The sequence below is a fragment of the Naegleria gruberi genome (genome assembly GCF_000004985.1).
Source record: "Naegleria gruberi genomic scaffold NAEGRscaffold_28, whole genome shotgun sequence".
Taxonomy (NCBI): Eukaryota; Heterolobosea; class Eutetramitea; order Acrasida; family Naegleriidae; genus Naegleria; species Naegleria gruberi.
The window spans coordinates 274,232-295,339 of NW_003163299.1; the positions used below are offsets into that span (position 1 = coordinate 274,232).

At 33.8% G+C, this 21,108-nt stretch overlaps 7 protein-coding genes and 1 non-coding gene across 8 annotated transcripts; 5 read left to right on the plus strand and 3 right to left on the minus strand.

Annotated features, from left to right (window-relative positions):
- Nucleotides 1-31: 31 nt before the first annotated feature.
- On the minus strand, nucleotides 32-1,447 carry FM167 (uncharacterized protein; the record flags this gene model as incomplete). The annotated part of the gene is made up of 1 exon (XM_002676421.1): nucleotides 32-1,447. One exon carries the CDS (start codon nucleotides 1,445-1,447, stop codon nucleotides 32-34), a length of 1,416 nt encoding a protein of 471 aa, XP_002676467.1.
- Nucleotides 1,448-1,958: 511 nt separating this feature from the next.
- Nucleotides 1,959-2,714, plus strand: NAEGRDRAFT_80013 (uncharacterized protein; the record flags this gene model as incomplete). The annotated part of the gene is made up of 1 exon (XM_002676342.1): nucleotides 1,959-2,714. The coding sequence occupies one exon, from the start codon at nucleotides 1,959-1,961 to the stop codon at nucleotides 2,712-2,714; it is 756 nt and encodes a 251-aa protein (XP_002676388.1).
- A 144-nt stretch (nucleotides 2,715-2,858) lies between these two features.
- On the minus strand, nucleotides 2,859-5,233 carry NAEGRDRAFT_80014 (uncharacterized protein). Its single transcript, XM_002676422.1, has 4 exons — nucleotides 5,138-5,233; nucleotides 4,032-5,092; nucleotides 3,653-3,945; nucleotides 2,859-3,527 (listed from the first exon to the last, which is right to left on the minus strand). The coding sequence occupies exons 2-4, from the start codon at nucleotides 5,083-5,085 to the stop codon at nucleotides 2,889-2,891; spliced, it is 1,986 nt and encodes a 661-aa protein (XP_002676468.1). The 5' UTR covers nucleotides 5,086-5,092; nucleotides 5,138-5,233; the 3' UTR covers nucleotides 2,859-2,888.
- A 448-nt stretch (nucleotides 5,234-5,681) lies between these two features.
- NAEGRDRAFT_49645 (uncharacterized protein) lies at nucleotides 5,682-7,241 on the plus strand (the record flags this gene model as incomplete). The annotated part of the gene is made up of 1 exon (XM_002676343.1): nucleotides 5,682-7,241. The coding sequence occupies one exon, from the start codon at nucleotides 5,682-5,684 to the stop codon at nucleotides 7,239-7,241; it is 1,560 nt and encodes a 519-aa protein (XP_002676389.1).
- Nucleotides 7,241-14,734, minus strand: AM28 (uncharacterized protein; the record flags this gene model as incomplete). The annotated part of the gene is made up of 2 exons (XM_002676423.1): nucleotides 7,241-9,338; nucleotides 10,378-14,734. 2 exons carry the CDS (start codon nucleotides 14,732-14,734, stop codon nucleotides 7,297-7,299), a joined length of 6,399 nt encoding a protein of 2,132 aa, XP_002676469.1. The 3' UTR covers nucleotides 7,241-7,296.
- On the plus strand, nucleotides 10,024-10,096 carry NAEGRDRAFT_t361. The gene has a single exon. It is a non-coding gene; the product is annotated as a tRNA-Phe (tRNA).
- A 616-nt stretch (nucleotides 14,735-15,350) lies between the features above and the next one.
- Nucleotides 15,351-19,792, plus strand: AM3 (uncharacterized protein; the record flags this gene model as incomplete). Its single annotated transcript, XM_002676344.1, has 4 exons — nucleotides 15,351-15,408; nucleotides 15,476-15,527; nucleotides 15,995-16,401; nucleotides 16,447-19,792. 4 exons carry the CDS (start codon nucleotides 15,351-15,353, stop codon nucleotides 19,764-19,766), a joined length of 3,837 nt encoding a protein of 1,278 aa, XP_002676390.1. The 3' UTR covers nucleotides 19,767-19,792.
- A 243-nt stretch (nucleotides 19,793-20,035) lies between these two features.
- On the plus strand, nucleotides 20,036-21,097 carry NAEGRDRAFT_34085 (uncharacterized protein; the record flags this gene model as incomplete). The annotated part of the gene is made up of 2 exons (XM_002676345.1): nucleotides 20,036-20,780; nucleotides 20,835-21,097. 2 exons carry the CDS (start codon nucleotides 20,036-20,038, stop codon nucleotides 21,095-21,097), a joined length of 1,008 nt encoding a protein of 335 aa, XP_002676391.1.
- Between the last annotated feature and the right edge of the window lie 11 nt (nucleotides 21,098-21,108).

The window sequence follows — 21,108 nt, forward strand, 5'->3', positions numbered from 1 at the left end:
TAAGGAATAATAATAATAATTTTTTTAAATATTAAAACCCATCATTCATTAATGAAACATTCATTTCCCTATTTCCAAAAGTTGGTTTTTCTTCTTTTTTATCCGATTCCAAATTAGTTCCTCCAAGACAATCATTTAAAGATCCCATAACCTTATTGACCTTTCGAATATTGGCAGTCTTTCTAAACACTTTAATGAAAATCATCTCAAAGAACAAAACCAACCAAGCCAACACAAAGAAAATAATCAATAATAAGAAAATTCCCCAAAAATCATGAATTGTAATTCCAGACGAAATTGTGACTTCTTCCTCTCCAGAATGACAACTTCCCTTATCAACCCACCACGATTGAAACAATCGATTCACAACTCCACTCTCCCTTAATTCCAATAAAATTACAGAAATATCTTCCATTAATTTCTGATCTGGACTAGCTGTCATATTTCTAGAAATTGCCAAAGCCATATTCTTTTGATCGAATAGCTCACCAACTTTGAGTGTATCACAAGGAGCCTGATTGGCCACATACTCCACGATTGTATTATCCCAAATAATTGCCTCAATCTCATTCTTCCTCAATGCATTCACACAACCATCCAAATCAGGATAAAGAATCATATTCTTTCTAATATCTGCCATTTCATTCGATGTTTTAATATACTCAGCAGGGTCAGAATTAGCTGGAACTCCAAATTTAAATCCATACTTTCTCAAATCGGAGAGTGAAGTAATTTTTGTTACCTGAATTTTGGTTGTTAAAAAAGCTGCCAAATTTGCAGTGTAAGTTGCCAAGCAAATCATGGCAAAGATAAAGTAACCAATCATCATGATACGCGTGCTCCAACTTCTGCCAGTTTCACCTCCTGAAATTCCTGTGATTGTTGACATGGAATTGAGAAAACTTGAAGATATGGTCAAGTTACTCTTGTCATTATCTTCAGATTCAAGTTTAGAATAACCAAATGGTGATAATCTATCAAAAATCCATGAAAATATGCCAATGAGAAAGACTGAAACCAATATTAGAATCCAAACTTCATACGAAAATGGTTTCAGAAATGAGAATGGATTATCAGATTCGTCAGCTTTAGGTACCAAAATTGATAAACCAGTATCCAGATAACTTGGTGTGAATTGTATCACAGGATATCTCACAGATGAAACTGAAAGTGGTCCAACAGCAACATGTGCCTTTCCACTTATCAAATCTCCAATCATTCCATTCCAAACATATTGTAAAGTGCCATCAGAAGTTTTGACTTGTTGTCTACTTCCGAATAAACCATCTTCTACTTCATAGAGCTCGAGTGATACGTTGTGTAATCGTGATGTAATTTCTCTGAATATATCAATGAGAAATCCATAATATCTTCCATCTTGAGAAGTTTCGTTTCTGTTAATAAATACGAAAGGTGGTTGATGAATGGCTACTCCACGAATTGTCATGTCCTTGGTTGCGTAGGCAGAAATAACTTGTAATTTAGCATGAAGAAACAATACAAGTAAAAGGAAGGATAAATGCAGCAAACGAGACTTTCGAATAATCATGTGATTGATTAGGATAGGTGATGTGAAGCTTTTTTTCTGTTTGATTTGCAGGAGTGTGAAACCAAAATGTTCCTCTGGTATTTGCTATCGTGCCAATTTTGGTGGAGTTTGTTGTTTTCAGTCAACTTGGCAACACGGACCAATACCAATTCTTCCACTCGCATTGTAAACATCACACTATTCGAAAGTGGCAGAAAAGTCTCCCAATTGTTTTCTTAATAGATTAATCCAATAACATGTGTTGTTATTCCTCAATAGAAGTAACATTTAGATTTTTGAACATTTACAGTTTTTGGAATGAAAACTAAAATTTTCGTTCTTTCGTATTCACAAACTTCACGTTCATTCTAAGATCTATTTTTGTAACCTGGAAAAAAACAAAATATTTCGATCAAATAATAGAAAAAAAATGAAACGAGGCTTTTCGCAATTTTATGAAAGTTTTGAAACTCTGAATGAATATGAAGAATATGAGCATGGGAATTTGATGTATCAATGCTGCACTAATAACAATACCTGCAATAATAATTATTCATCATCATCGGAAGAAGGAAATGCTTTTGAATATTCTCCATCCAATAAGAAGAAAAAGACAACAACACAACAGACAATAATACTGGATAATAATGGTACTCCTACTACGATGTATTATAATAGTGATAGCAGTAACAATGATAGTAGTAATATTATGGATAATGTGATAATTACTGCAACCAATAATAAGAGCCGATCATTGTCCATGCAATCAATTTTGCAAGGACAATATTTAGTGCAATATGGTGGTAATAGTGATAGTGTAAATAAGAACAATCATGATATGAATTCAAGGGGAGAGAGAAGAATTGCTCTATCGATAGTTAGCTCTGAACTACATGGTGGGTTGTTTAATTTTGAGATTGTAGAGTGGAGCTTATTGAAGGAAGAAGGAAGATCGAAACTTGATGTGTTATCAGGAATAATTCAGTTGAATGGAGATAATAGAATTGGTATGGTGTGCCATAAGAAATCTGTGTTTAAATCTCTAATATCAGGACCTGAACAGTATTGGAAATGTGAGGAGATTCCACTTGACGAATATCAATCAGTGGTTGCCTTGAGGAAGGGTAATCAATTGGAATTGAAAATTGTTGTAAGAGGAATCGAATATACCTTCTCTAAACGATAGAATATAGTTTCACATTTGAATTTACCCTTTCCCAAAGAAATGGAATGTTATTTATGTAAATATCTTGAAAATTAAATTATTCCAATACAAATCATTAGCTCTTTAAAAATTGGTTAAGTGAGGAAATTCGGAAAGAAAATTATTGAAATAATAATAATTTATAATCTACAAATTTTAAAGATCTGAATTGTTAGGATTTGAATCTATAACACTCGACAAGTAACCAGCATCACCTGGATCATTATAAGAGAATCCAGAAAATGATGGAGATTGAGATGCTTTGAAAGGAGTTTTTGGCATAATCATTCCTTGTTCCTTAGCATTAAGTAAATTATCAGCTACGAGTGTTCCATTTTCAGAAATGTTATTACCCAAAATCTTTTGAAGATTTTCATTTGGATTATCAGAAAGTGGTGGTTTAAATGGAGGAGGAATTTGTTTTTGTAACATTAAATCCCAATCAATATCATCAAAGAATGGATGTGATTTGATTTCTTCAATTCCATTAGCACCTAATCTTTCTTCTGGTTTCTTTACAAGTAATCTGTCCAATAAATCAACCACAACACTTCTTTCAACTGGTTGAGCATATTTTACACCCTTGATTGGATCATCATAAACAGTGATAGTCCTCGAAGTGGCTTCTGTAATTTCCTTTGGATAAACTGGATGTGTATGAATAATTTGTTCGTACAATTCTTTTCTATTGCTACCACGGAATGGTGATCTACCTGTCAAAAATTCAAATAACAAAACACCCATTGACCAATAATCAACTGCTTTACCATGTGGCATTCCTTTGATAATTTCAGGCTGTTTCAAAATATATTATTAAATTCAAAAAAAACAGTTATATTTAAAAATATATAAATATATATTAATAATATTTAAATAATAAATAAATAATAAATACATGAGAAAAGATAATAACTACTTACACTAAGATAATCAGGAGTACCACAGAAAGTTCTAGTTTTTGTACCTGAAGAATTACCACCAACACTGGTAATTCCTTCTTTAGCAAGACCAAAATCTGTCAATTTGATGTGACCGTCAGAATTCAACAAAATATTCTCAGGTTTCAAATCTCTGTATATAATATCATTACTATGAAGATATTCAATAGCAAGAATAACTTCACACAAGTAAAATTTGGTCAATTCCAATGGGAAACGATGAACTCTTCTCAAATGGCCGAACAATTCACCTCCAGGAATAAATTGTAAACACACTATTGTTATCAATATTAAAATTTCAACATGAATGGGAAAGAAGTTCAAGTTTCAAATCACACTAAAAATCTCAATATCTACTTACTGTACAATTTGTCTTCAGCTTGGAATGAATGATACATTTTGATAATGAAAGGATGTCTATGATTTGATAAAACTCTCTTCTCTGTAATTGTGTGTTCAACTTGATTTCTTCGTTTAATTTCAGATTTATCCAAAACTTTGAGTGCATAAATTTGACGAGTGTCCTTCTTTCTCACAAGACAAACCTTTGAAAAACTTCCTTCACCAATAACTTTTAACAATTCAAAACTGTGAATTCCAATCTTTTTACCCATAAAAGCAGCCAATTGTTGTTGTTGATGCAAAGTTGGAGCTTCATGATCTTGACCACCAAATTGACCAGTAGAAGAAGAGGAAGTAGAAGAATTACCACCACTACTGACATTTGTAGTACTACTACTACTATTACCAATAGTAGTAGAAGTAGAGGTACTAGTATATTGTTGATCGATTCCTTTTGTTGTTATTGTGGAAATGGCTGTGGCTGTAGGAGTAATGTGACCTGAAGGAGAAGAATTGGATGGTGGATTGAAAGTAGAAGCCATATTCATTTGTGAAACATAATCACCAATATATGCTCCATATCCATTGTATTGTTGTGCATTATTAATTGGTAATCTATCACTGTACAATTGATAAAATACCTTTGTAATCCTATCCAATTGTTCATCAGATTCACATTCAAATTGATATTTCTTAATAACTTTTAAAAACAGAGTTGGTTTACCACCACCATTATTATTAGAATTGGTATTTGATAAAGATTGACTTGATGACAAATTTGTTGTTGGTGTTGAAACTTGAGAAGATGAATTGGAAGCATTATTTAGTGGTCCTGGTTCAATTCCAAATAAATCTGTTATATGAAAATACCACTGTCTTGATTTACCCTTCATATTTGAAATACCATCATCAGAAAAAACTAATTCTCTCTTTTGACGAGCTCCTCTACGGTTGATCTTGACTAATTCAAAGGAAATACGTGGAGTTTGTTTAGAGAGGATATCTTGTTGAATTTCACTCCCTTTTCCTTCTTTACCACCCCAAACTTTTTCAAATTTTCTTCTTACGGACATTCGTTAACTTTCTAATTTTCTTCTCCTCAAAGTAAAAAATTAATTTACCTACTAGTATGGATGATGAGTTATTTATACAGAAGAAACACACAGGATGGTCCAATTAACAAAACAAAGTAGTAGTTGTTTTGATCCAAGAAGACAATCGTGTATTTTTTTTTGAAAATGGTGATTGACATTGACGACTGTCATTTGTTGTGTTTGGAATATGTTGTCATAGAGTGGTCAGGTAGAACTCAGGCAAAACAAGTTTTGAGGAACGAAATTGGATTTGGATAGGAGAATGACATTTGTAAGAATCATGATAATTGACTCAAATGTTGAGAGTGAAATTTTTCACTTTATTTCCAATCAAAGAAAATTTACAGAAACAACAAGGAAAATTGTTCAACTTGTTTGTTCAATTTCTCTATCATTTCAATAAGAAAGTGTTTAATTTTTTTACATAAAATTCATACTCCTAACGATACATTACCATTCTGTATCATTTCATTGCACTTTCAATGCAAATTATCAAGCTAATAGTCAACTAGTATCGTCTTCCATTTCCCAATTCAAAATAGAAATTTAAAAAATTAAAAAAATATTAAAAAAAAATGTTGGCAACTCCATCAACACCACCTCAGCAACAACAACAAGCCAATACTACTACCACCACAACTACAACAACATCCTCCTCAACATCGGCTGTTTCTGGTGGTGAAGATCAATTGTTGAAATTTTTTGCTAGCAAATTATCGAGTCTCAATGTACCTACATCATTAGAAGCATCATCATCGGAGGATAAAGCAAATAATCCAATTAATAAGATTGTGTTTGCTGATTTGGAGAAGGAATTTTCAGATATTGTTGGTAAATTATTATCGAATGAGGATGTTTGTAAAAAAGTTGATTTGTTCTTGTTAGATTTATTCACAAGTGAAAAGAGTACACAATCAACAAATTCTGATTACGAATTGTATGAAAATTATATTAGAGTTGCCTATTATTTATACTTGTTGAGTAGTAGAGAAAGCACAAAGAATAATTTTGATTTAATATTATTACAACATGTTCCTATTTGTCTCTATGTTTATTTCCAAACTAAAAACAATTCCAAACTTGATGAAACTCAACAATTATTCCTCTCTAAAATTGAATCTGTACTCTTACTGATCTACAATAATGAAGGTGTTAAGAGACGTGAAACACCTGATAATGAAAAGACCTTGACTTTTATTGCAAGTCAAATTAATGGTATTAAAACAAGATATAATAATACTGAAAAGATTAATGCAACTATAACACCATCAAAGTCGGATCCAACTCTTTCCACAAGTTTATTATTGGGTTCGTCTCATGCCAATGAAGATTTTTACACTGGTATTTCATCTAAAACACTCTATGTTAGAAGTGAACTCATGAAAAATCAAGAATCTCTCTATCCATTATTTTTCAGAGATCACGAAAGTTCTCTCCCACTTGCAACTGAAATTAATGATAAGGTTTTAGGAGTTGTTTGCCAAACATTTTCAAAGAGATTGGATGTTTTGTCATTAGGGTCAATTTTCACATTTATGAGAGTTGTTCAAAAATTAGTTTCACAAAAAGTACCATACAGAATTCCTACAATGGAACAAGTTGAAATTATTAGAACTAGAAATGAACAAGCCAAGAAAATTATGGAAGAAAGTTTGAAAGTTATCAGAGAAGATACTACTCATGAATCTCAATCAGCTGGTACATCAGAATTCACTAGTTCAATTAGTGAAACTGAAATTCAACTTGATATTGAAACTCCAACACCAAAGAAAGATAAGAAGAAGAAAATGTACTATCACGAATATCTCACTCAACTTGATTTAATAACAATGTATTCTGAACATTATGGAGATGTGGAATCTAACGAATCCACAAATGAGCCAGTCAATGCAAGAAGAATTCCTCTCTCTGAGAGCTTTATCAATGAAACACTTGCCGTTCTCAAACATACCTCCCAAAGTTTGGACAAGTTATCCCAACAATATGCTCCACAAGATTTATTTGGTTCAAAACAAACTTCATCTAAGGCAGTTATTGTTGAAGTATTGTATGCTGTTTATTTGCGATTAATTTATGATTTTGTAGATTCTAGATCACTGTTACAAGTTCAGTCAATGCTAAAAATGTTAGATTAAATATAAATTTGTAGATTCACGTAATTTATTGTTTGTACAAATAACAACACTATTCTCAAACACGGTTAAGGGATCTGTTAAAAAGCACTTGTCTATCTTGATCTTCATCTAATAATCTTTGCAAATGAGGTTGAATATCTCTAATGTCTGTATTCATGTTAAAATGTAAACCTTCTGACATTACAAAGAATTCTGTTTGAACAACCTTCTTTCTTCCTACCTCAAATACACTTTCAATTTCGTCAAGGAAATCAGAAATCATCTCTTTTCTTTGCTCATGAGTACTTTCCAGAGTCATTTTGAAAGCTAAGAATAAACAAGCAGCTGCAATTCTCTTTCTATTTGTTTTGTGAACTAAATTCTTAAGAATCATTTTTTCTAAATAAACATAAGCTAATGCTGCAATGGTCAATTCGTCAGGTTTTTGTTTCAAAATGACCTTAAGTATCCTTCTTTTAAGTTTTCTAATTTTTGAAAGACTTAGCAAGCAATGTTCATGTTGTTGTCTAAATTGTTCATTCAAATCCTTCTTTAAAGCTTTTGATTTAAGGAAAGGAATGGTAGAAGTCATAAGACCAGGGAAAGTCATAACTTTTCTCTTACTTGCAGTTCTAATATTTGGATCATCTAAGAAGAGTGGATCATAGGCTTCACACTTCAAAGGTTCCAAAATATATGATCTATAACTTGTTGGTTTTTTGCTAACAGTAATTGCCTCTAATTCCATTTGCTTACTAATCAATTCCTCACTGGTTAATGTGACATCAACCAATGTATGATCCACTACAGGAGAACAAAGAGTTGGAATACTTGTAGCAGAAGTTGGAAGTGGAGTACTACCTGTAGATGAATTTGGAAAAGTACTTGGATTTTTCTTTGGTTTAATGAAAGAACAAACCAAAAATGGAATGGATGAATTCTTTTGCATCAAGTGTAAACGACGTATATAATCATCTTCATTTGATTCATCAACTTCTTTTTGGTTTTCAATATCTGGAGATTCATTGGTTGAATCAAATACTTCATCCATTGTGTTAATTTGCTTCAAGAACTTTGGCAGAGTTTTTGGTATGGTGCTTGTATTACCATTACTTGTTTTCAAAGTAAACTGAGTTACATTCTTTTGTTGACTTTCTTGAACATTCTCTAAACTTTCTACTTTCTTCATTGGAATATTAGAAAGGAAATCAAGAGCTTTTGTTTTTGTTTTGTGTGCATGATGATGGTGTTTGGGATGAGGATGATGCAACTGATTATAACGATGATGATGGTGATGATCCGGGAGTTTTTTGTCATTGTTGTTATTGTGAAGTTTAGTTTTTGAAGTTAGTTGATCATTTTGTTCAATTGGTTTTTGTTCAGAACCATCAACAATCGGATTTGCAATTGTTTTTGGTTCAGGATTTGGAATATTTACAGTAAGTTTTGAAGAATGCTGTTTTGTTGCATTGCTGGATGAATTTTCCAATATTGTGGTTGTGGTGGCAGTAGTAGATGACACCACAATAGTATAGGCACCGTTTGATTTGTCTTCTGTTGGAGACTCTAATCTACTACTAGCTGTGTATCCTCGTGGTCTTGGACTCACATTTGTGATTGCACTTTTAGTTGTTGTTGTAATCAAATTTGGTGGTGAGGAACTTATTGCATGGCTTCTACTACCGCCACCACCACTGCTGCTATCAGTAATGGTTGGTTTTAAAATAGTACCAGATGATTGTGTATGGGCATGGGAATCTCTATTTACGTGTTCGGTTGGAATGTTATTCAAAAAGTTGAGAGCTCTCCTCTTCTTCTTATCGTTATGAGATTTGTGATGATGGTGGGAGTGATGTGGTTGTTTATGACTGGTATTTGTTGTAGTGGATTGTTTGCTATGGGAATGAACCATGTGTGATGATGAAGGTGAAGTTGAAGGTACGCTTCGATCACTTGAAGAAGATGAATTGGAGTGAGTACTTCCACTCCTATTCTTGGACGGGTTAGGGGGTTCAGCTTCATTAGAACCCAACGTCGATGAATCTTCTAGCAGATCAGCTCCTGATCCAGCACCATTCTTTGAATGTTTAAACGCTGATGAGTTTGAATTTCGGAAGACTAAATTCATAATACAATTTTTTTAATCAATAAATATAATTATAATAATCAATATAACAATAATAATAGATTTTCAACACAGCGATATTTGATGATACTATGTGTGATATTCAATAATAAAATCTTCTTCTATATGAAGAGGGTTTGATGATGATTTTCTTTTTGAGGTAGCGACAAATCCGCAGTCAATAATAAACACTATTCAATATAAAAACAATAATTGCGTTGCGCAGCGTGATGTTGTTTTTTTGAGGGACTTTTCTTGCTCTAATAAAAGATTTCCCAAAGAACCACGCACTCAAGCAAAAAAATAACACCGCCACCAAATGTTTTATCAATTCCAATCAAAACTGGATTTGTTGATTCGAATGGCATGTACTTGAAGTGGTTGAATGTGTTAAAATGTTGAATGAACATTTTGAGAAGTTATTAAATATTGTGTGGAATGCTTATTATCGTTGTGAACCACATGAATTTGATTCATATGGAAAATAGTTTAATTTAGTAAAAGGTATGTTTCATTCAAATAGAATAACTTCATATTAATGAGCTGTAAGATCTATTTGTAAAAAATAAAACTTTCAATATGTACATATAAACAGTGGGATTCATATTAAGAAAGTTTGGTGTTGTTAGATAATGAATTCAACAACAAAATGTTCAAACGTTATGAAACATATGAGAAGCCGACATAGCTCAGTTGGGAGAGCGTAAGACTGAAGATCTTAAGGTCCCTGGTTCGATCCCTGGTGTCGGCAAATTTTGGGTTGACCAGCAAAAAGTTTTAAGGTGTTGTCTTATAATAGTAATTAGGATGTTCTATTATCCTGCATTTACTAAATAATTTCAAAATACAAATACCTTTAGAGATAATTGGGATAAAATATAAGAACCATTGAGAGGTGATTTAATGTTTAGATACTTTAACCAAACTCAACCTAAAAACTAATAAATTGTGTTTATTAGAAAGTTCTTGTTGTATCATTATCAAGTGGAACAATCTTATTCATCAAGTTACGAATAGGGAAGAATTTTTCACTTCTTCCAGTGAGTGAACTAACAATCACATGTGTAGCATATGCTCTGTAACCGTTATCCTTATCGCACAATAAATTGAAAGTAACCTTAAAGGTAGGTAAAATCTCCTCAGAATGAATCAAAACACTTTCCTGTTGTTGAACTTCGTAATTGTACTTGATTTCTTGCATAGTAATTCTCTTTGGTGGTAAGAATCCCTTTGGGCCTGCCATTCCCAAAGATAGGAATTTTCTCTGATTATTCATGCATTGATAGGCAAAAGCTTGAACCCTATTGACTGTGTCATAGACCATACAAACAGATCTATCATTCAAACCATTCAATTCCACATTATTAAATGATTCTTCAGTGTGTAGAGGCAAATCATTGGAGTAAGGAACAACATAGGTCATTTCCAATTCTCTCTTCTTTCCCTTCGAGTCTTCAATGCTTAAACGAACTTGGAGAGGATTAGGATAACATGTTGGAAGATATCTATCAGCTGGTTTCATACGAGCGGAAAGTCCTTTGCATGGCAATTCAGAAGTCACAAAGTACTCCAAAGTGGCACCTGCACCAATATTGAAAGTGTCCAAGAACACTTCATTAACTTGATTATAGTCTTTCACGGCAATGATTTTGAATGAAAATGGATCTTCCTTTAAAACTAAAACACCATCATTGTAACCTGCTTGTGTACCATCCATGGCTACCCAATTTCCGTTGGAGTCCTTATACTCAACCATAATTTTGGTTACAGAGAGAGGTGTGCTTGAAGAATTAACAAAGTAAACTTTTGTTAGAGTAAAGTTACATTCGAAAGATGGTTCATTTCCAACCGTACGTTGACTGTGAATGTTTTGGAGGAGGCAAAAGAATTCATGTCTATCAGAAAGACGTGCCAAACTTGGAATTCTCAAACGAATATCACTATCACCAGAATCTGAATAAACTTTCAATGTGGATGGATCAATTGGTTTTGGAGTTTGAATTGGCTTATCAATCACTTCCTTATGATTTTGCTCAATAAACTTGTTATAATAATCAATTAGACTCTTTTCGTCTCCTAGAATTGATTGCTCATCTAGTTTTTCATTTTCTTGAATGATGGTCTTATACTTGGTCTCTATTGGAGTGTATGGAGCTAGAGCATACAATCTAAACATACCAAGGACAATATTTTGTCCATTTCCTCTTTCTAATTTCCAATATCTTGCTTTAACCCCATCATTTATAGTTCCATCATATTCTTCAGTTTGTGGAAATTGTAAAACATTCAATTTAGGATGAGTTTTGACATTATTAAGGGTGGTCAATAAAATCCAAGGATCTTCTTTTCTGACTTTGTAGTAGAGTGTGACATTGTTGACATTCAAAGCTTGATAGGACTTTTCATAAAGGGAATGAGTTAAAAATTCTACACGTTTAAAGAGGTGAGCTTGTTCATATTCAATTTCAATTGAAGATTTGTGTATATACAAATCATTAATTGCACAGACTCCAAATGAGCAAGAGCTATCAAGCATACCGCTAATACAATTGTCAGCATATCCAATTTGAGGATTAGAGCTGCTCAATAACTTAACTGGAACTACATTTACTTCAGTACCTTGATAGGTGGAGAGGTATGAAGCTCCGATTTCTTTCTTTGGTGGAATGACACCAATCAGATTTTGTATTGGTGTGTATGGAGCATAAGCAAACATTTTCAACATTCCAAAGCACACATCACCTGAATGAGGACGATCGAATTTCCAGTATCTGGCCTTGGTTCCATTCAACTTGACAAAGGTATGTTCACCATTCTCCCCAACATTTTGAATGGTTGTAAACAATGTCCATGGTTCTGATTCTTTCAACTTGTAGGAAACGTTGACATCTTTCAAGAATTCACTTCCTCTATTAAAGCCAAAGTTTTGATGAGCAAACAATTCCATATATCTGAACTTGAAAACTTGCCCAAAATCAAATGAAAATCGAGGCTGAACTGTATTTGTTGTACCCATTCCAAACATTCCCGATTCATCTAATAATCCAGGAATGGTATTATTGAAATAGTCATCCAACATGGTTGAAGTAAAGCTGACAGGGGCAACAAGATTAATCTCATTGCCAGTATATTGAGGTTCATACTTTGCGAGCTCTGCCTCTCTAGTCAAAACCTCACCAGTTTTGGTCTTGTATGCAATGTATGGAGCAAGGGCATACATACGTAACATTCCAAATGAAATACGTTCTATTGTACCTCTTGGTCTGGAGAATTTCCAATATTTGGCAGTAACTCCATCCCCTGCAAGTTGAATGGTATTCTTGACTCGATTGATCTTGACATTTTCAAGTGTGAGAGCTGGAATCCATGGTTCAAATTCTCTGACCTTGTAGTGAACTTCAACTTTGTTTAAATAATCTCTTTGAGGAGAATCTCCGTACATTGGACATGCAATAAATTCAAAATGTTTGAATACATATACAGCATCAAAATTAAGAATCATATGACTTCCATATACTCTTTCGGTGGTGTAACCATAATCAGCAGTGTCATCTAAAAGACCCTCAATGGTATTATCATTTCTGTCAGTTTTAGATCCTGTAATTCTTAATGGAGCCACAACATTGATTTCATTTCCTGTATAGGAAGGTTTCATTAATGCTAATTCCTCTTCCTTTCTTAAAATAGTTCCATTCATTGTCTTGATTGGAATATATGGAGAAAGTCCATAGAATCTCACCATTCCCAAAACAACATTATCCATTCCACCCTTGGAGAATCTCCAAAATTGTGCCTTTAAATCATTTAACTGAATAGTATTGGTATGGAGGTCTCCATTCAATCCGTTTAAGGTTGTTACATTTGTCCATTGATCGCCTGAGTTTAGCTTGCATGAAATTTTAACATTGTTAAGCTTAAGGTCAGAATCAGATGCCTTAGAGTGAGCTTTAATTTCAATATATTTGAAAATGTGAGGCTTATCAAAGTTGACATCAATGTAGGAATCCATTCCAAAATAGGTACGAGCTCCATAACCTGCTGATTCATCCAAGAGACCTTGAACAGTGTTGTCATCAGAATAGGAAGTAGAACTGAATTTGAGGCTTGCTGGTTCAATAACGTTGACTTCTGTTGTTGTGACAACAGCTTCCTCAATCATTGGTTGAGCTACTGGAGTTGAAACAGGAGTTGACTGAGCAGCGACAACAGGTTGGATTACTGGCGAAGATGTAACTGAAACAGTTGGTTGCGAAACAACATTTGAAACTGGAGGAGTTGATGGTACATTTGGCTGGATAACAACTTGTTGAACAACAGTTTCAACAACTGGAGAAGACACAACTGGAGGTTTAATCTCGCTCTCTACAGGTTTAACTAGTGGTGGAATAATTCCAGTCTTGGTCTTAATTTCTCGATAAGGAGCTAAAGCATAAACTCTCAACATACCAAAGATAATCTCATCACTTCCTGATCTTAATTCGAATTTCAAATGCTTTATAACAAGTCCGTCCCCACCAAAACTCATGGTATTAATATGGCGATTTGGTTTTGGTGTTGGCAACATATCGATTAACTTCCATCCTTCATAATCCTTTGATTTGTAGAACACATCGATATTTTTCAAATGAGCAATTTGATTAGAGTCTCCATACTTGATATGTGTCATGTATTCAATATATTTTGCCACATACGGAGCATCAAAACTGAGAATTATATGAGCTTTCATAGTTCCAGTTGTTGAATAACCATGATTACCGGTATCATCCAGCAAACCTTCAATAGTGTTGGCAATGCCAGACCAACTACCAATCTTTGATCCGCCAATTTTCACAGGTTCAATTACATTGACATCTGGTCCTGTGTATGCTGGTGTGGAAAGAGCTAGCTCTTGCTCTTTTGTATAAACTTGACCTTTCTTAGTAATGATTGGAGTAAAAGGAGCAATGGCATAAAATCTGGCCATTCCGATAGCAAAATCATTATTTCCTTTTTTTGATAACCTCCAAAACTTGGCATTGATTCCATCACCAAATTCATAGATATGAACAAAGTGACCTCCCTTAACATCGTTGATAGTGAGCACAGGAGTCCATTGATCTGTATCGTTCAACTTGTATGAAAGATCAGTTCCGTTCAATCTGTTTGGGCCATCATAACATGCCATATGACACTTAACTTCAAGCTTGGTAAATACATGTGGATGATCGAAATTAACATTGATAAATGGATCCATTCCAAAGTATGTAGCAGCACCACATTCTGCACTTTCATCCAACAATCCAGCGACTGTATTGTCACCAATTGAGGAAGATCTACTTATCTTGAGTGATGATGGGGCAACAACATTGCTTTCCAATAATTGACTACAACTGGAAGGAACAAAAACCATTTCTCTCTATTTTTTTGTTTTACTTGCTTTTTCACCTTAGTCCACATCATCTTCCTTTAAATTGGTCAATAATAACACTAAATAAGTTGGCTTTACGGTTCAAACTGTACAAGAAATGTAGCGCTCCACCTACTGTGGTAATTAATTTATGCTTTGATCCTTTAATCCCTTAGTAAATTTTCCTCTCCCTGCAGAAATGTAAATAGAAAAGATCATTTCGAAAAGGACTCATCAATTGGTGTTACATCAATTCCGTGTTGATTGAGCCATGTAGCACGTTAATTGTTGTAATCATAAATATTATTTGTTAAAGAGAAGCACATTTTTTTCGAAAAATAATTAACGGAACTTTTTAGCGTAAATGATTATCATTTACGGAGTTTTGTTATGCATTATGGACGAGATTAGAAAACAACAACACCTCTTTACTTGTTTACGCTGTTATGACTTAATTAACAATTGTTTTCCAAATTATACTTTCAGTAAACTTCCCAATTTTAAATAATTTCGAATAGTATGGCAATTAATATTGCATCCATTTGTTATTCATCATTAAGGCTTCAACCTATTTTAAAATTTCCCACCAATTTCAATCTACAAATCACAACTCAAAAAAATGGCAGAAGAGACAACTTCAGCAAATGGCTTTATCACACTCATGACAAATATCCAAGGTAAGAGAAGAAACAAGCCTTTGATAACTTTGATCAAAATTCATCCATTGAACAATAATAATAATAGACTTTCTGAGTGAGGCTCATACACTGACTGAAAGGACAACTCGTGAATTGGAGTAAGTTTATTTTAATCAACAGTATTGTTTGATAAAAGGCTTGGGTTGATTGGTTAATATTAGGGAAATTGAGGAAGACTTTCTCACATTGAAGAGATTTATCCACAACGAATTTGAAAATTGCAATGAAATTCATCAACAATTACTACAAGAGACGGAAGTTACTCAATCAAAGATTGCTTGTTTTCTAGAGAATCTTCCCTTGCAAATTACATCTATTGTTTCAATGATGAGTAAGAAACAAAGATGATAATTCAACACCTTCATCACAAATAATAAAAACACAAGTCAGACATCTCTTGACTTGACATCGATGCGTCAACCATCAAGTAATATTATTTAAAAAAATCAACAACAATATTGTCTTGTTGTGATCATCACAGCAAGAAGGAAAAATAACATCATCAAAATATTGGGATTAACATCAAATATTTAAATATTATATAATTTGTACAAACAACAATAAGAATGAGTGGTACAAAACAAACGATGAGAAAAGTGAGTGATTCGAATTGGGAAGAAACACAAACACGTGCCTTCACAAAGTGGGTCAATTCTCACCTGAAGAAACGTGAAGGTATTGCTCTTGTTGAGAATTTAATCAATGATGTTCAAACTGGTGTTCCAATTTTTGTTCTTTATGAAATTATCAGTGGTGAAAAACTTGGTAAAATGTACAACAATCCTGAGAGTAAATTTCACAAGATTGCCAATTTGAATATAGTCATTGATCGTATCAATCAAGTTGTGGAAACAATGGGTATTAAATTGCAATTCTCAGCTGAACAAGTTTTCAATGGAGAAAAGAGACAAATCTTGGGTTTAATTTGGACTTTAATTTTGAGATTTCAAATTACAAAAACTTTGGAAATTGGTAAGTTTACAACTTGAGTGTGATATTAATATATCAATTTATTAGAACAACCTATTGTTAAAGTTGATACTCCTCCAGTGAAAGTGGAAAGTAATGAAGAACACAAGGAAGCAGTGCCAGTTGTCGAACCTGTGAAACAACAACATACAACAAAACCTCAAAAGAAGACAAATGCTGGTGATAGTGCTAAAATGGAATTATTAAAATGGGTCCAAGAAAAATTGGTTCCATATGCTGGTGAGTTCCTTGTAAAGGATTTCACATCAAGTTGGCAAGATGGTAAGGCACTTGCTGCTTTGATTAGTACTTTGAAACCAAGAGCACTCAAATATAAAAAGATTGATTTTGTAAATACTACACCATTGGAAATTAACAGAGAATCAATTAGAATTGCTGAAGAAGAATTGGATATTCCTGAAATTATTGATCCTGAGGACATTACTGATTCACCAGAAGAACTCTCATTAATGACCTATATTTCCTATTTCAGAGATTATGACAGACTTCATCCAGAAGAACAAATTGAAGAAGAGGAAGTTCCTGAGGAACCAGTTGTGGAAATTATTGAAGATATTCGTCCAGAAATTGATCCATCAAAATGTATTGCTGAAGGTCCAGCTTTTGATGAATCAAATCCACCAATTCCAGGTCAACCAACTCATTTCACAATTGTCACCTATGATGAAGAAGGGAACAAATATATTCCAAAGAGTACTGAAGATGATGAAAATCAAATTACTGTCAACTTATTCAGTCCATACGTTTCCGAAGAAATTCCAGAACCTGACATTAAGAATAATGGTGATGGTACCTATGATGTTTCATTTGTAGTTCCAGTTGGAGCTAAGGATTTGAAGGCACTTATTGTTGTCAATGGTGAAAGTATTCAAGGTACTCCTCACTCTGTTCCAAATGCTTCAATCTTTGATCCTGCCAAGAGTATTGTTGTTGGTGAAGGCGTTCAACCTTATAATTTATATGTTGACGAAATTACTGACTTTGTTGTGGAATGTAGAGATACTAATGGAGCTAACATTTTACAAAGTGTTCCAGATTTGCAATTTGATCTTGTCTTGAAGGATACTGATACTGGTAATGAGTACCCAGTTAAAGCTCAACAAGTTGACAATGCTGATGGTACATATACAATCAGCTATGTTCCTGATTGCCCATCTGGTTCTTATGAACTCTCTGTTTTGACAAACAAAGGAGAAAAAGTAGGAAATTCTCCATTTGATGTTACCTTCCAACAAAAAGTCATGCCAGCACAATGCGTTGCCAAAGGTAATGGTATTTTGCCTTTCGGTTTAAAGACTGGTGTTGCCACTAGTTTCACAATTGAAATTAATGATAAGAATGGTAAAATTATTCCATATGCCGATGAAGAAATTTTAGTTGATATTTTGAGTGGAGATGAACTTGTTGAACCAAGTGACTATTTCTTAACTGTTACCAATAATCAAAATGGTACCTATACTGTTAATTACAAACCAAAGAAAGCTGGAACTCACTTCATTTCTGTAAAGTGTAATGATGAAAATATTTCACAAAGTCCATTCAAGGTAGAAATTTCAACTCTTCCTTCTGCTCCAAACTCTAAACTCAAACTTGTTTCAGTTAAATCATTGCCAAACTTGATTGAACAAGAAATTGACCTTAAGGCTCTCGACTCATTTGGTGTTAAAACAGCAAAGAATTGCAAGTTGGTTGCCTTAGTTGAAGATGATGATGGAAATCTCATTCCAGCAACTATTGTTCCAGGTGAAGATGATAAACTCAAGGTTGTCTTCAAGCCAACCAAAGCTGGACAAAAGTACAAGACCAAGATTCTCATGGATGGCGTTCCAGTTGGTGATAGTTTCACTGTTCAACACAAACCAATTTTATCTTGTCCTTTGACAAGAGTTTTCGGTCCTGGATTGAATGGAGCTGATTTATTCTCCAAGGATAGCGTTCCTGCCATGTTCAAGATCAAATCAATTGACAATAATCGTAATCCATACCTTCAATCAAACTTGCAACCAGTCAAGGCCTCAGCAAAGAAACTCAAGAGACTTGCCAAAAGTATTTTCAAAGAACCAGATTATTTTACAGATTTGTTGAATCCACAATATGATTTACAATTAGATGATGAATCAGTAGTTGAATCTATTGACTTTTCTAAATCAGTTGATCTTGATGAAGTTAGACCAGCATTGGAAAGACACATCAAGGCAACACCTTTCAAGGTTATTGTTAAAAATGAAAACACTGGAGAAGATATTCCAGCTATTGTTTTCAATACAGCCCCAGCCGAATATACAGTCTTTTACAATCCAACTACGGCTGGCCCTATTTCTATTAGTGTTGTTGATAAGAAAGATCAACATCCAGTTGCTGACAGCCCATACCAAGCTTTCGTTACTGAAGGAGTCAACCCAATGCTTTGCCAAGTTAAGGGTCCAGCATTGTTGAAGGCTTACAAGGGAAGACCAACCTATCTCACTATTCTTCCAAGAGATGCCAACAATTCACCAATTTCTGTTGGTGGACACGAATTTTATGCCAATCTTGCTGATAATAATGGAGTTTCATGTATTGTACCACTAACAATTGTAGATAATAATAATGGTACCTATGATGTTAAATTCACTCCTCAAGCTAAGGGAAAACATTTGATTTCAATCAAGCATGATGGCCAAGATCTCAAAGATTCACCATTTCCAATCTTTGTCAGAGATGATGAGTTTGCTCCATATGCCAAGAATTGTCAAGTATTTGACAATCCATCCAAGATGAAGACTACCAAACCACGTCACTTCTTTGTACAAATGAAGGATAAGGATAATAATCCAATTCTCTCTGGTGGTGATCCTCTCAAGGCCACGCTCAAGACACCTGAAGGAAAGCTCGTTCAACACCTTGCAGTCATTGATCCAAACACTGGTAAATATAAGATTCCACTCAATCCTAAGGTTCCAGGTAAATATATTGTAACTTGTTCACTGGGTGATGAAGAAGATGGAGGTGAAGTCATTTCAGGTTCTCCATTCCATCTCAATGTTACACCTGGCATTTCACCATTGAAGACTGAAATTGGTGATTGGGAATTTGACATTCAAACAGCTCAAGACAATGAACCAGAGGACTTATTCATCAAGATTAAATCACCATCTGGAAAAGTCATCTCACCAACCATCATCAAGTGTCCAAGACCTGAAAATCATCAACCAAATGATGATGACGAATACTCGAAAGGAGACAGATTCAAACTTATTATCAGAACTACAGAAGTTGAAAAGGGAGACTACTTGATCTATGCTAATATTTGTGGATACCCAGTAAAGGGATCACCATTCAAGCAAACTCTAGATGTTAGATGTTAATAAATATGAAATGCTTAATTTAATTCAACAATTCCGAACACTTTCATGGGTTTTACACAATTAAGAACCAATTTTTACACCATTTCATTTTGTATTAAGGTAAATTCAAATTTTCATTTTTTTTGAGAAGATTTAATTTTGGCGGCAAACTTTTCTCAATTCTAAATGTGAGATTTGTCCCAACTTGAACCTCATCCTCAGAACTGTTGGTTAATTTGCCTGTTTTGATCCTCTTACACCAACTGGTCTGGGATTAAAACTTAAAAAAAATGGCACTATTGCAATCATTATCCACACCACCAGTATTGTTATCGCTTGGTGTCGTGGGTGCTTCTGCAGTTTATTGGGGTAGAAAATTCTTCCTTGGTACTTACTGCCCCGATCACTTAAAACAAGGAAACTTGAAAGGACAAGTTGTGCTAGTGACTGGAGCTAGTAAAGGAGGGATTGGATATGAAACTGTCAAGGCATTGTATTTAATGGGAGCTACTGTTGTGATGGCCGTCAGAGATGTTTCCAGAAGTGAAAAAGAAAAGAAAGAATTAGAAATTGAAAGTGAAAGTTCAACAGTCAAAGGTCAATTAATTGTAATGAAAGTTGAACTAGATGATTTGGAATCTGTGAGAGAATTTTCAAAAGAATTCCTATCCAAATTCGATAGATTAGATATTCTAGTCAATAATGCAGGAATTGGTGGAATGACAGGTATTTCCAAACAAGGAATTGAAATTGCATTTTCAGTGAACCATCTCTCTCACTTTTTAATAGTTCATTATTTGAGACAACTCATTATTGATACCAGTATTAAATATTCAAAGGAATGCAAGATTATTAATGTGAGCAGTATGGCACATGCTTATGCCAAGAGTTTGAAGTTTACAAAAGATGAAATTTCAATGAGTGATACTTCAGTGAATGCTTATGGACAATCAAAGCTTTGTAATGTTTTGTTTACAAAGTCATTGGCTAGACAGTTGGAAAATACTAAAATTGGATGCTATTGTCTTCATCCAGGTAAGTTATTTCATTTTCCATCATTATTCATTTTTGGAAATTATTGAACTGTAGGTGCTGTGAATACCAATGTGTTTAGACATTTACCATATTATGTTTCACTTGTGTTGAATGGATTGAAATGGTACTTTTTCAAAACACCTGAAAGTGGAGCCCAAACTCAAATCTATCTTGCTTTGGAAAAGATGGAAAAACTCTCATCTGGATCTTATTATGATGATTGTAAGAAAGCAAATGAATATGAATTATCAAAGAGTGTTGAACTTCAAGATCAATTGTGGAATTTGAGTGAAGAATTGATCAAGGATTTTATTTAACAGTTTACCTT

Excerpts from the sequence above, each read along its gene's own strand:
- NAEGRDRAFT_80014 (XM_002676422.1), bottom strand. The coding sequence starts at position 5,085 with ATGTCCGTAAGAAGAAAATTTGAAAAAGTTTGGGGTGGTAAAGAAGGA. Across the intron at positions 3,946-4,031 it reads AGCTGAAGACAAATTGTACA|TGTGTTTACAATTTATTCCT; the intron begins GTAAGTAGATAT and ends TGATAACAATAG. Across the intron at positions 3,528-3,652 it reads GTACTCCTGATTATCTTAGT|CCTGAAATTATCAAAGGAAT; the intron begins GTAAGTAGTTAT and ends ATTTTGAAACAG.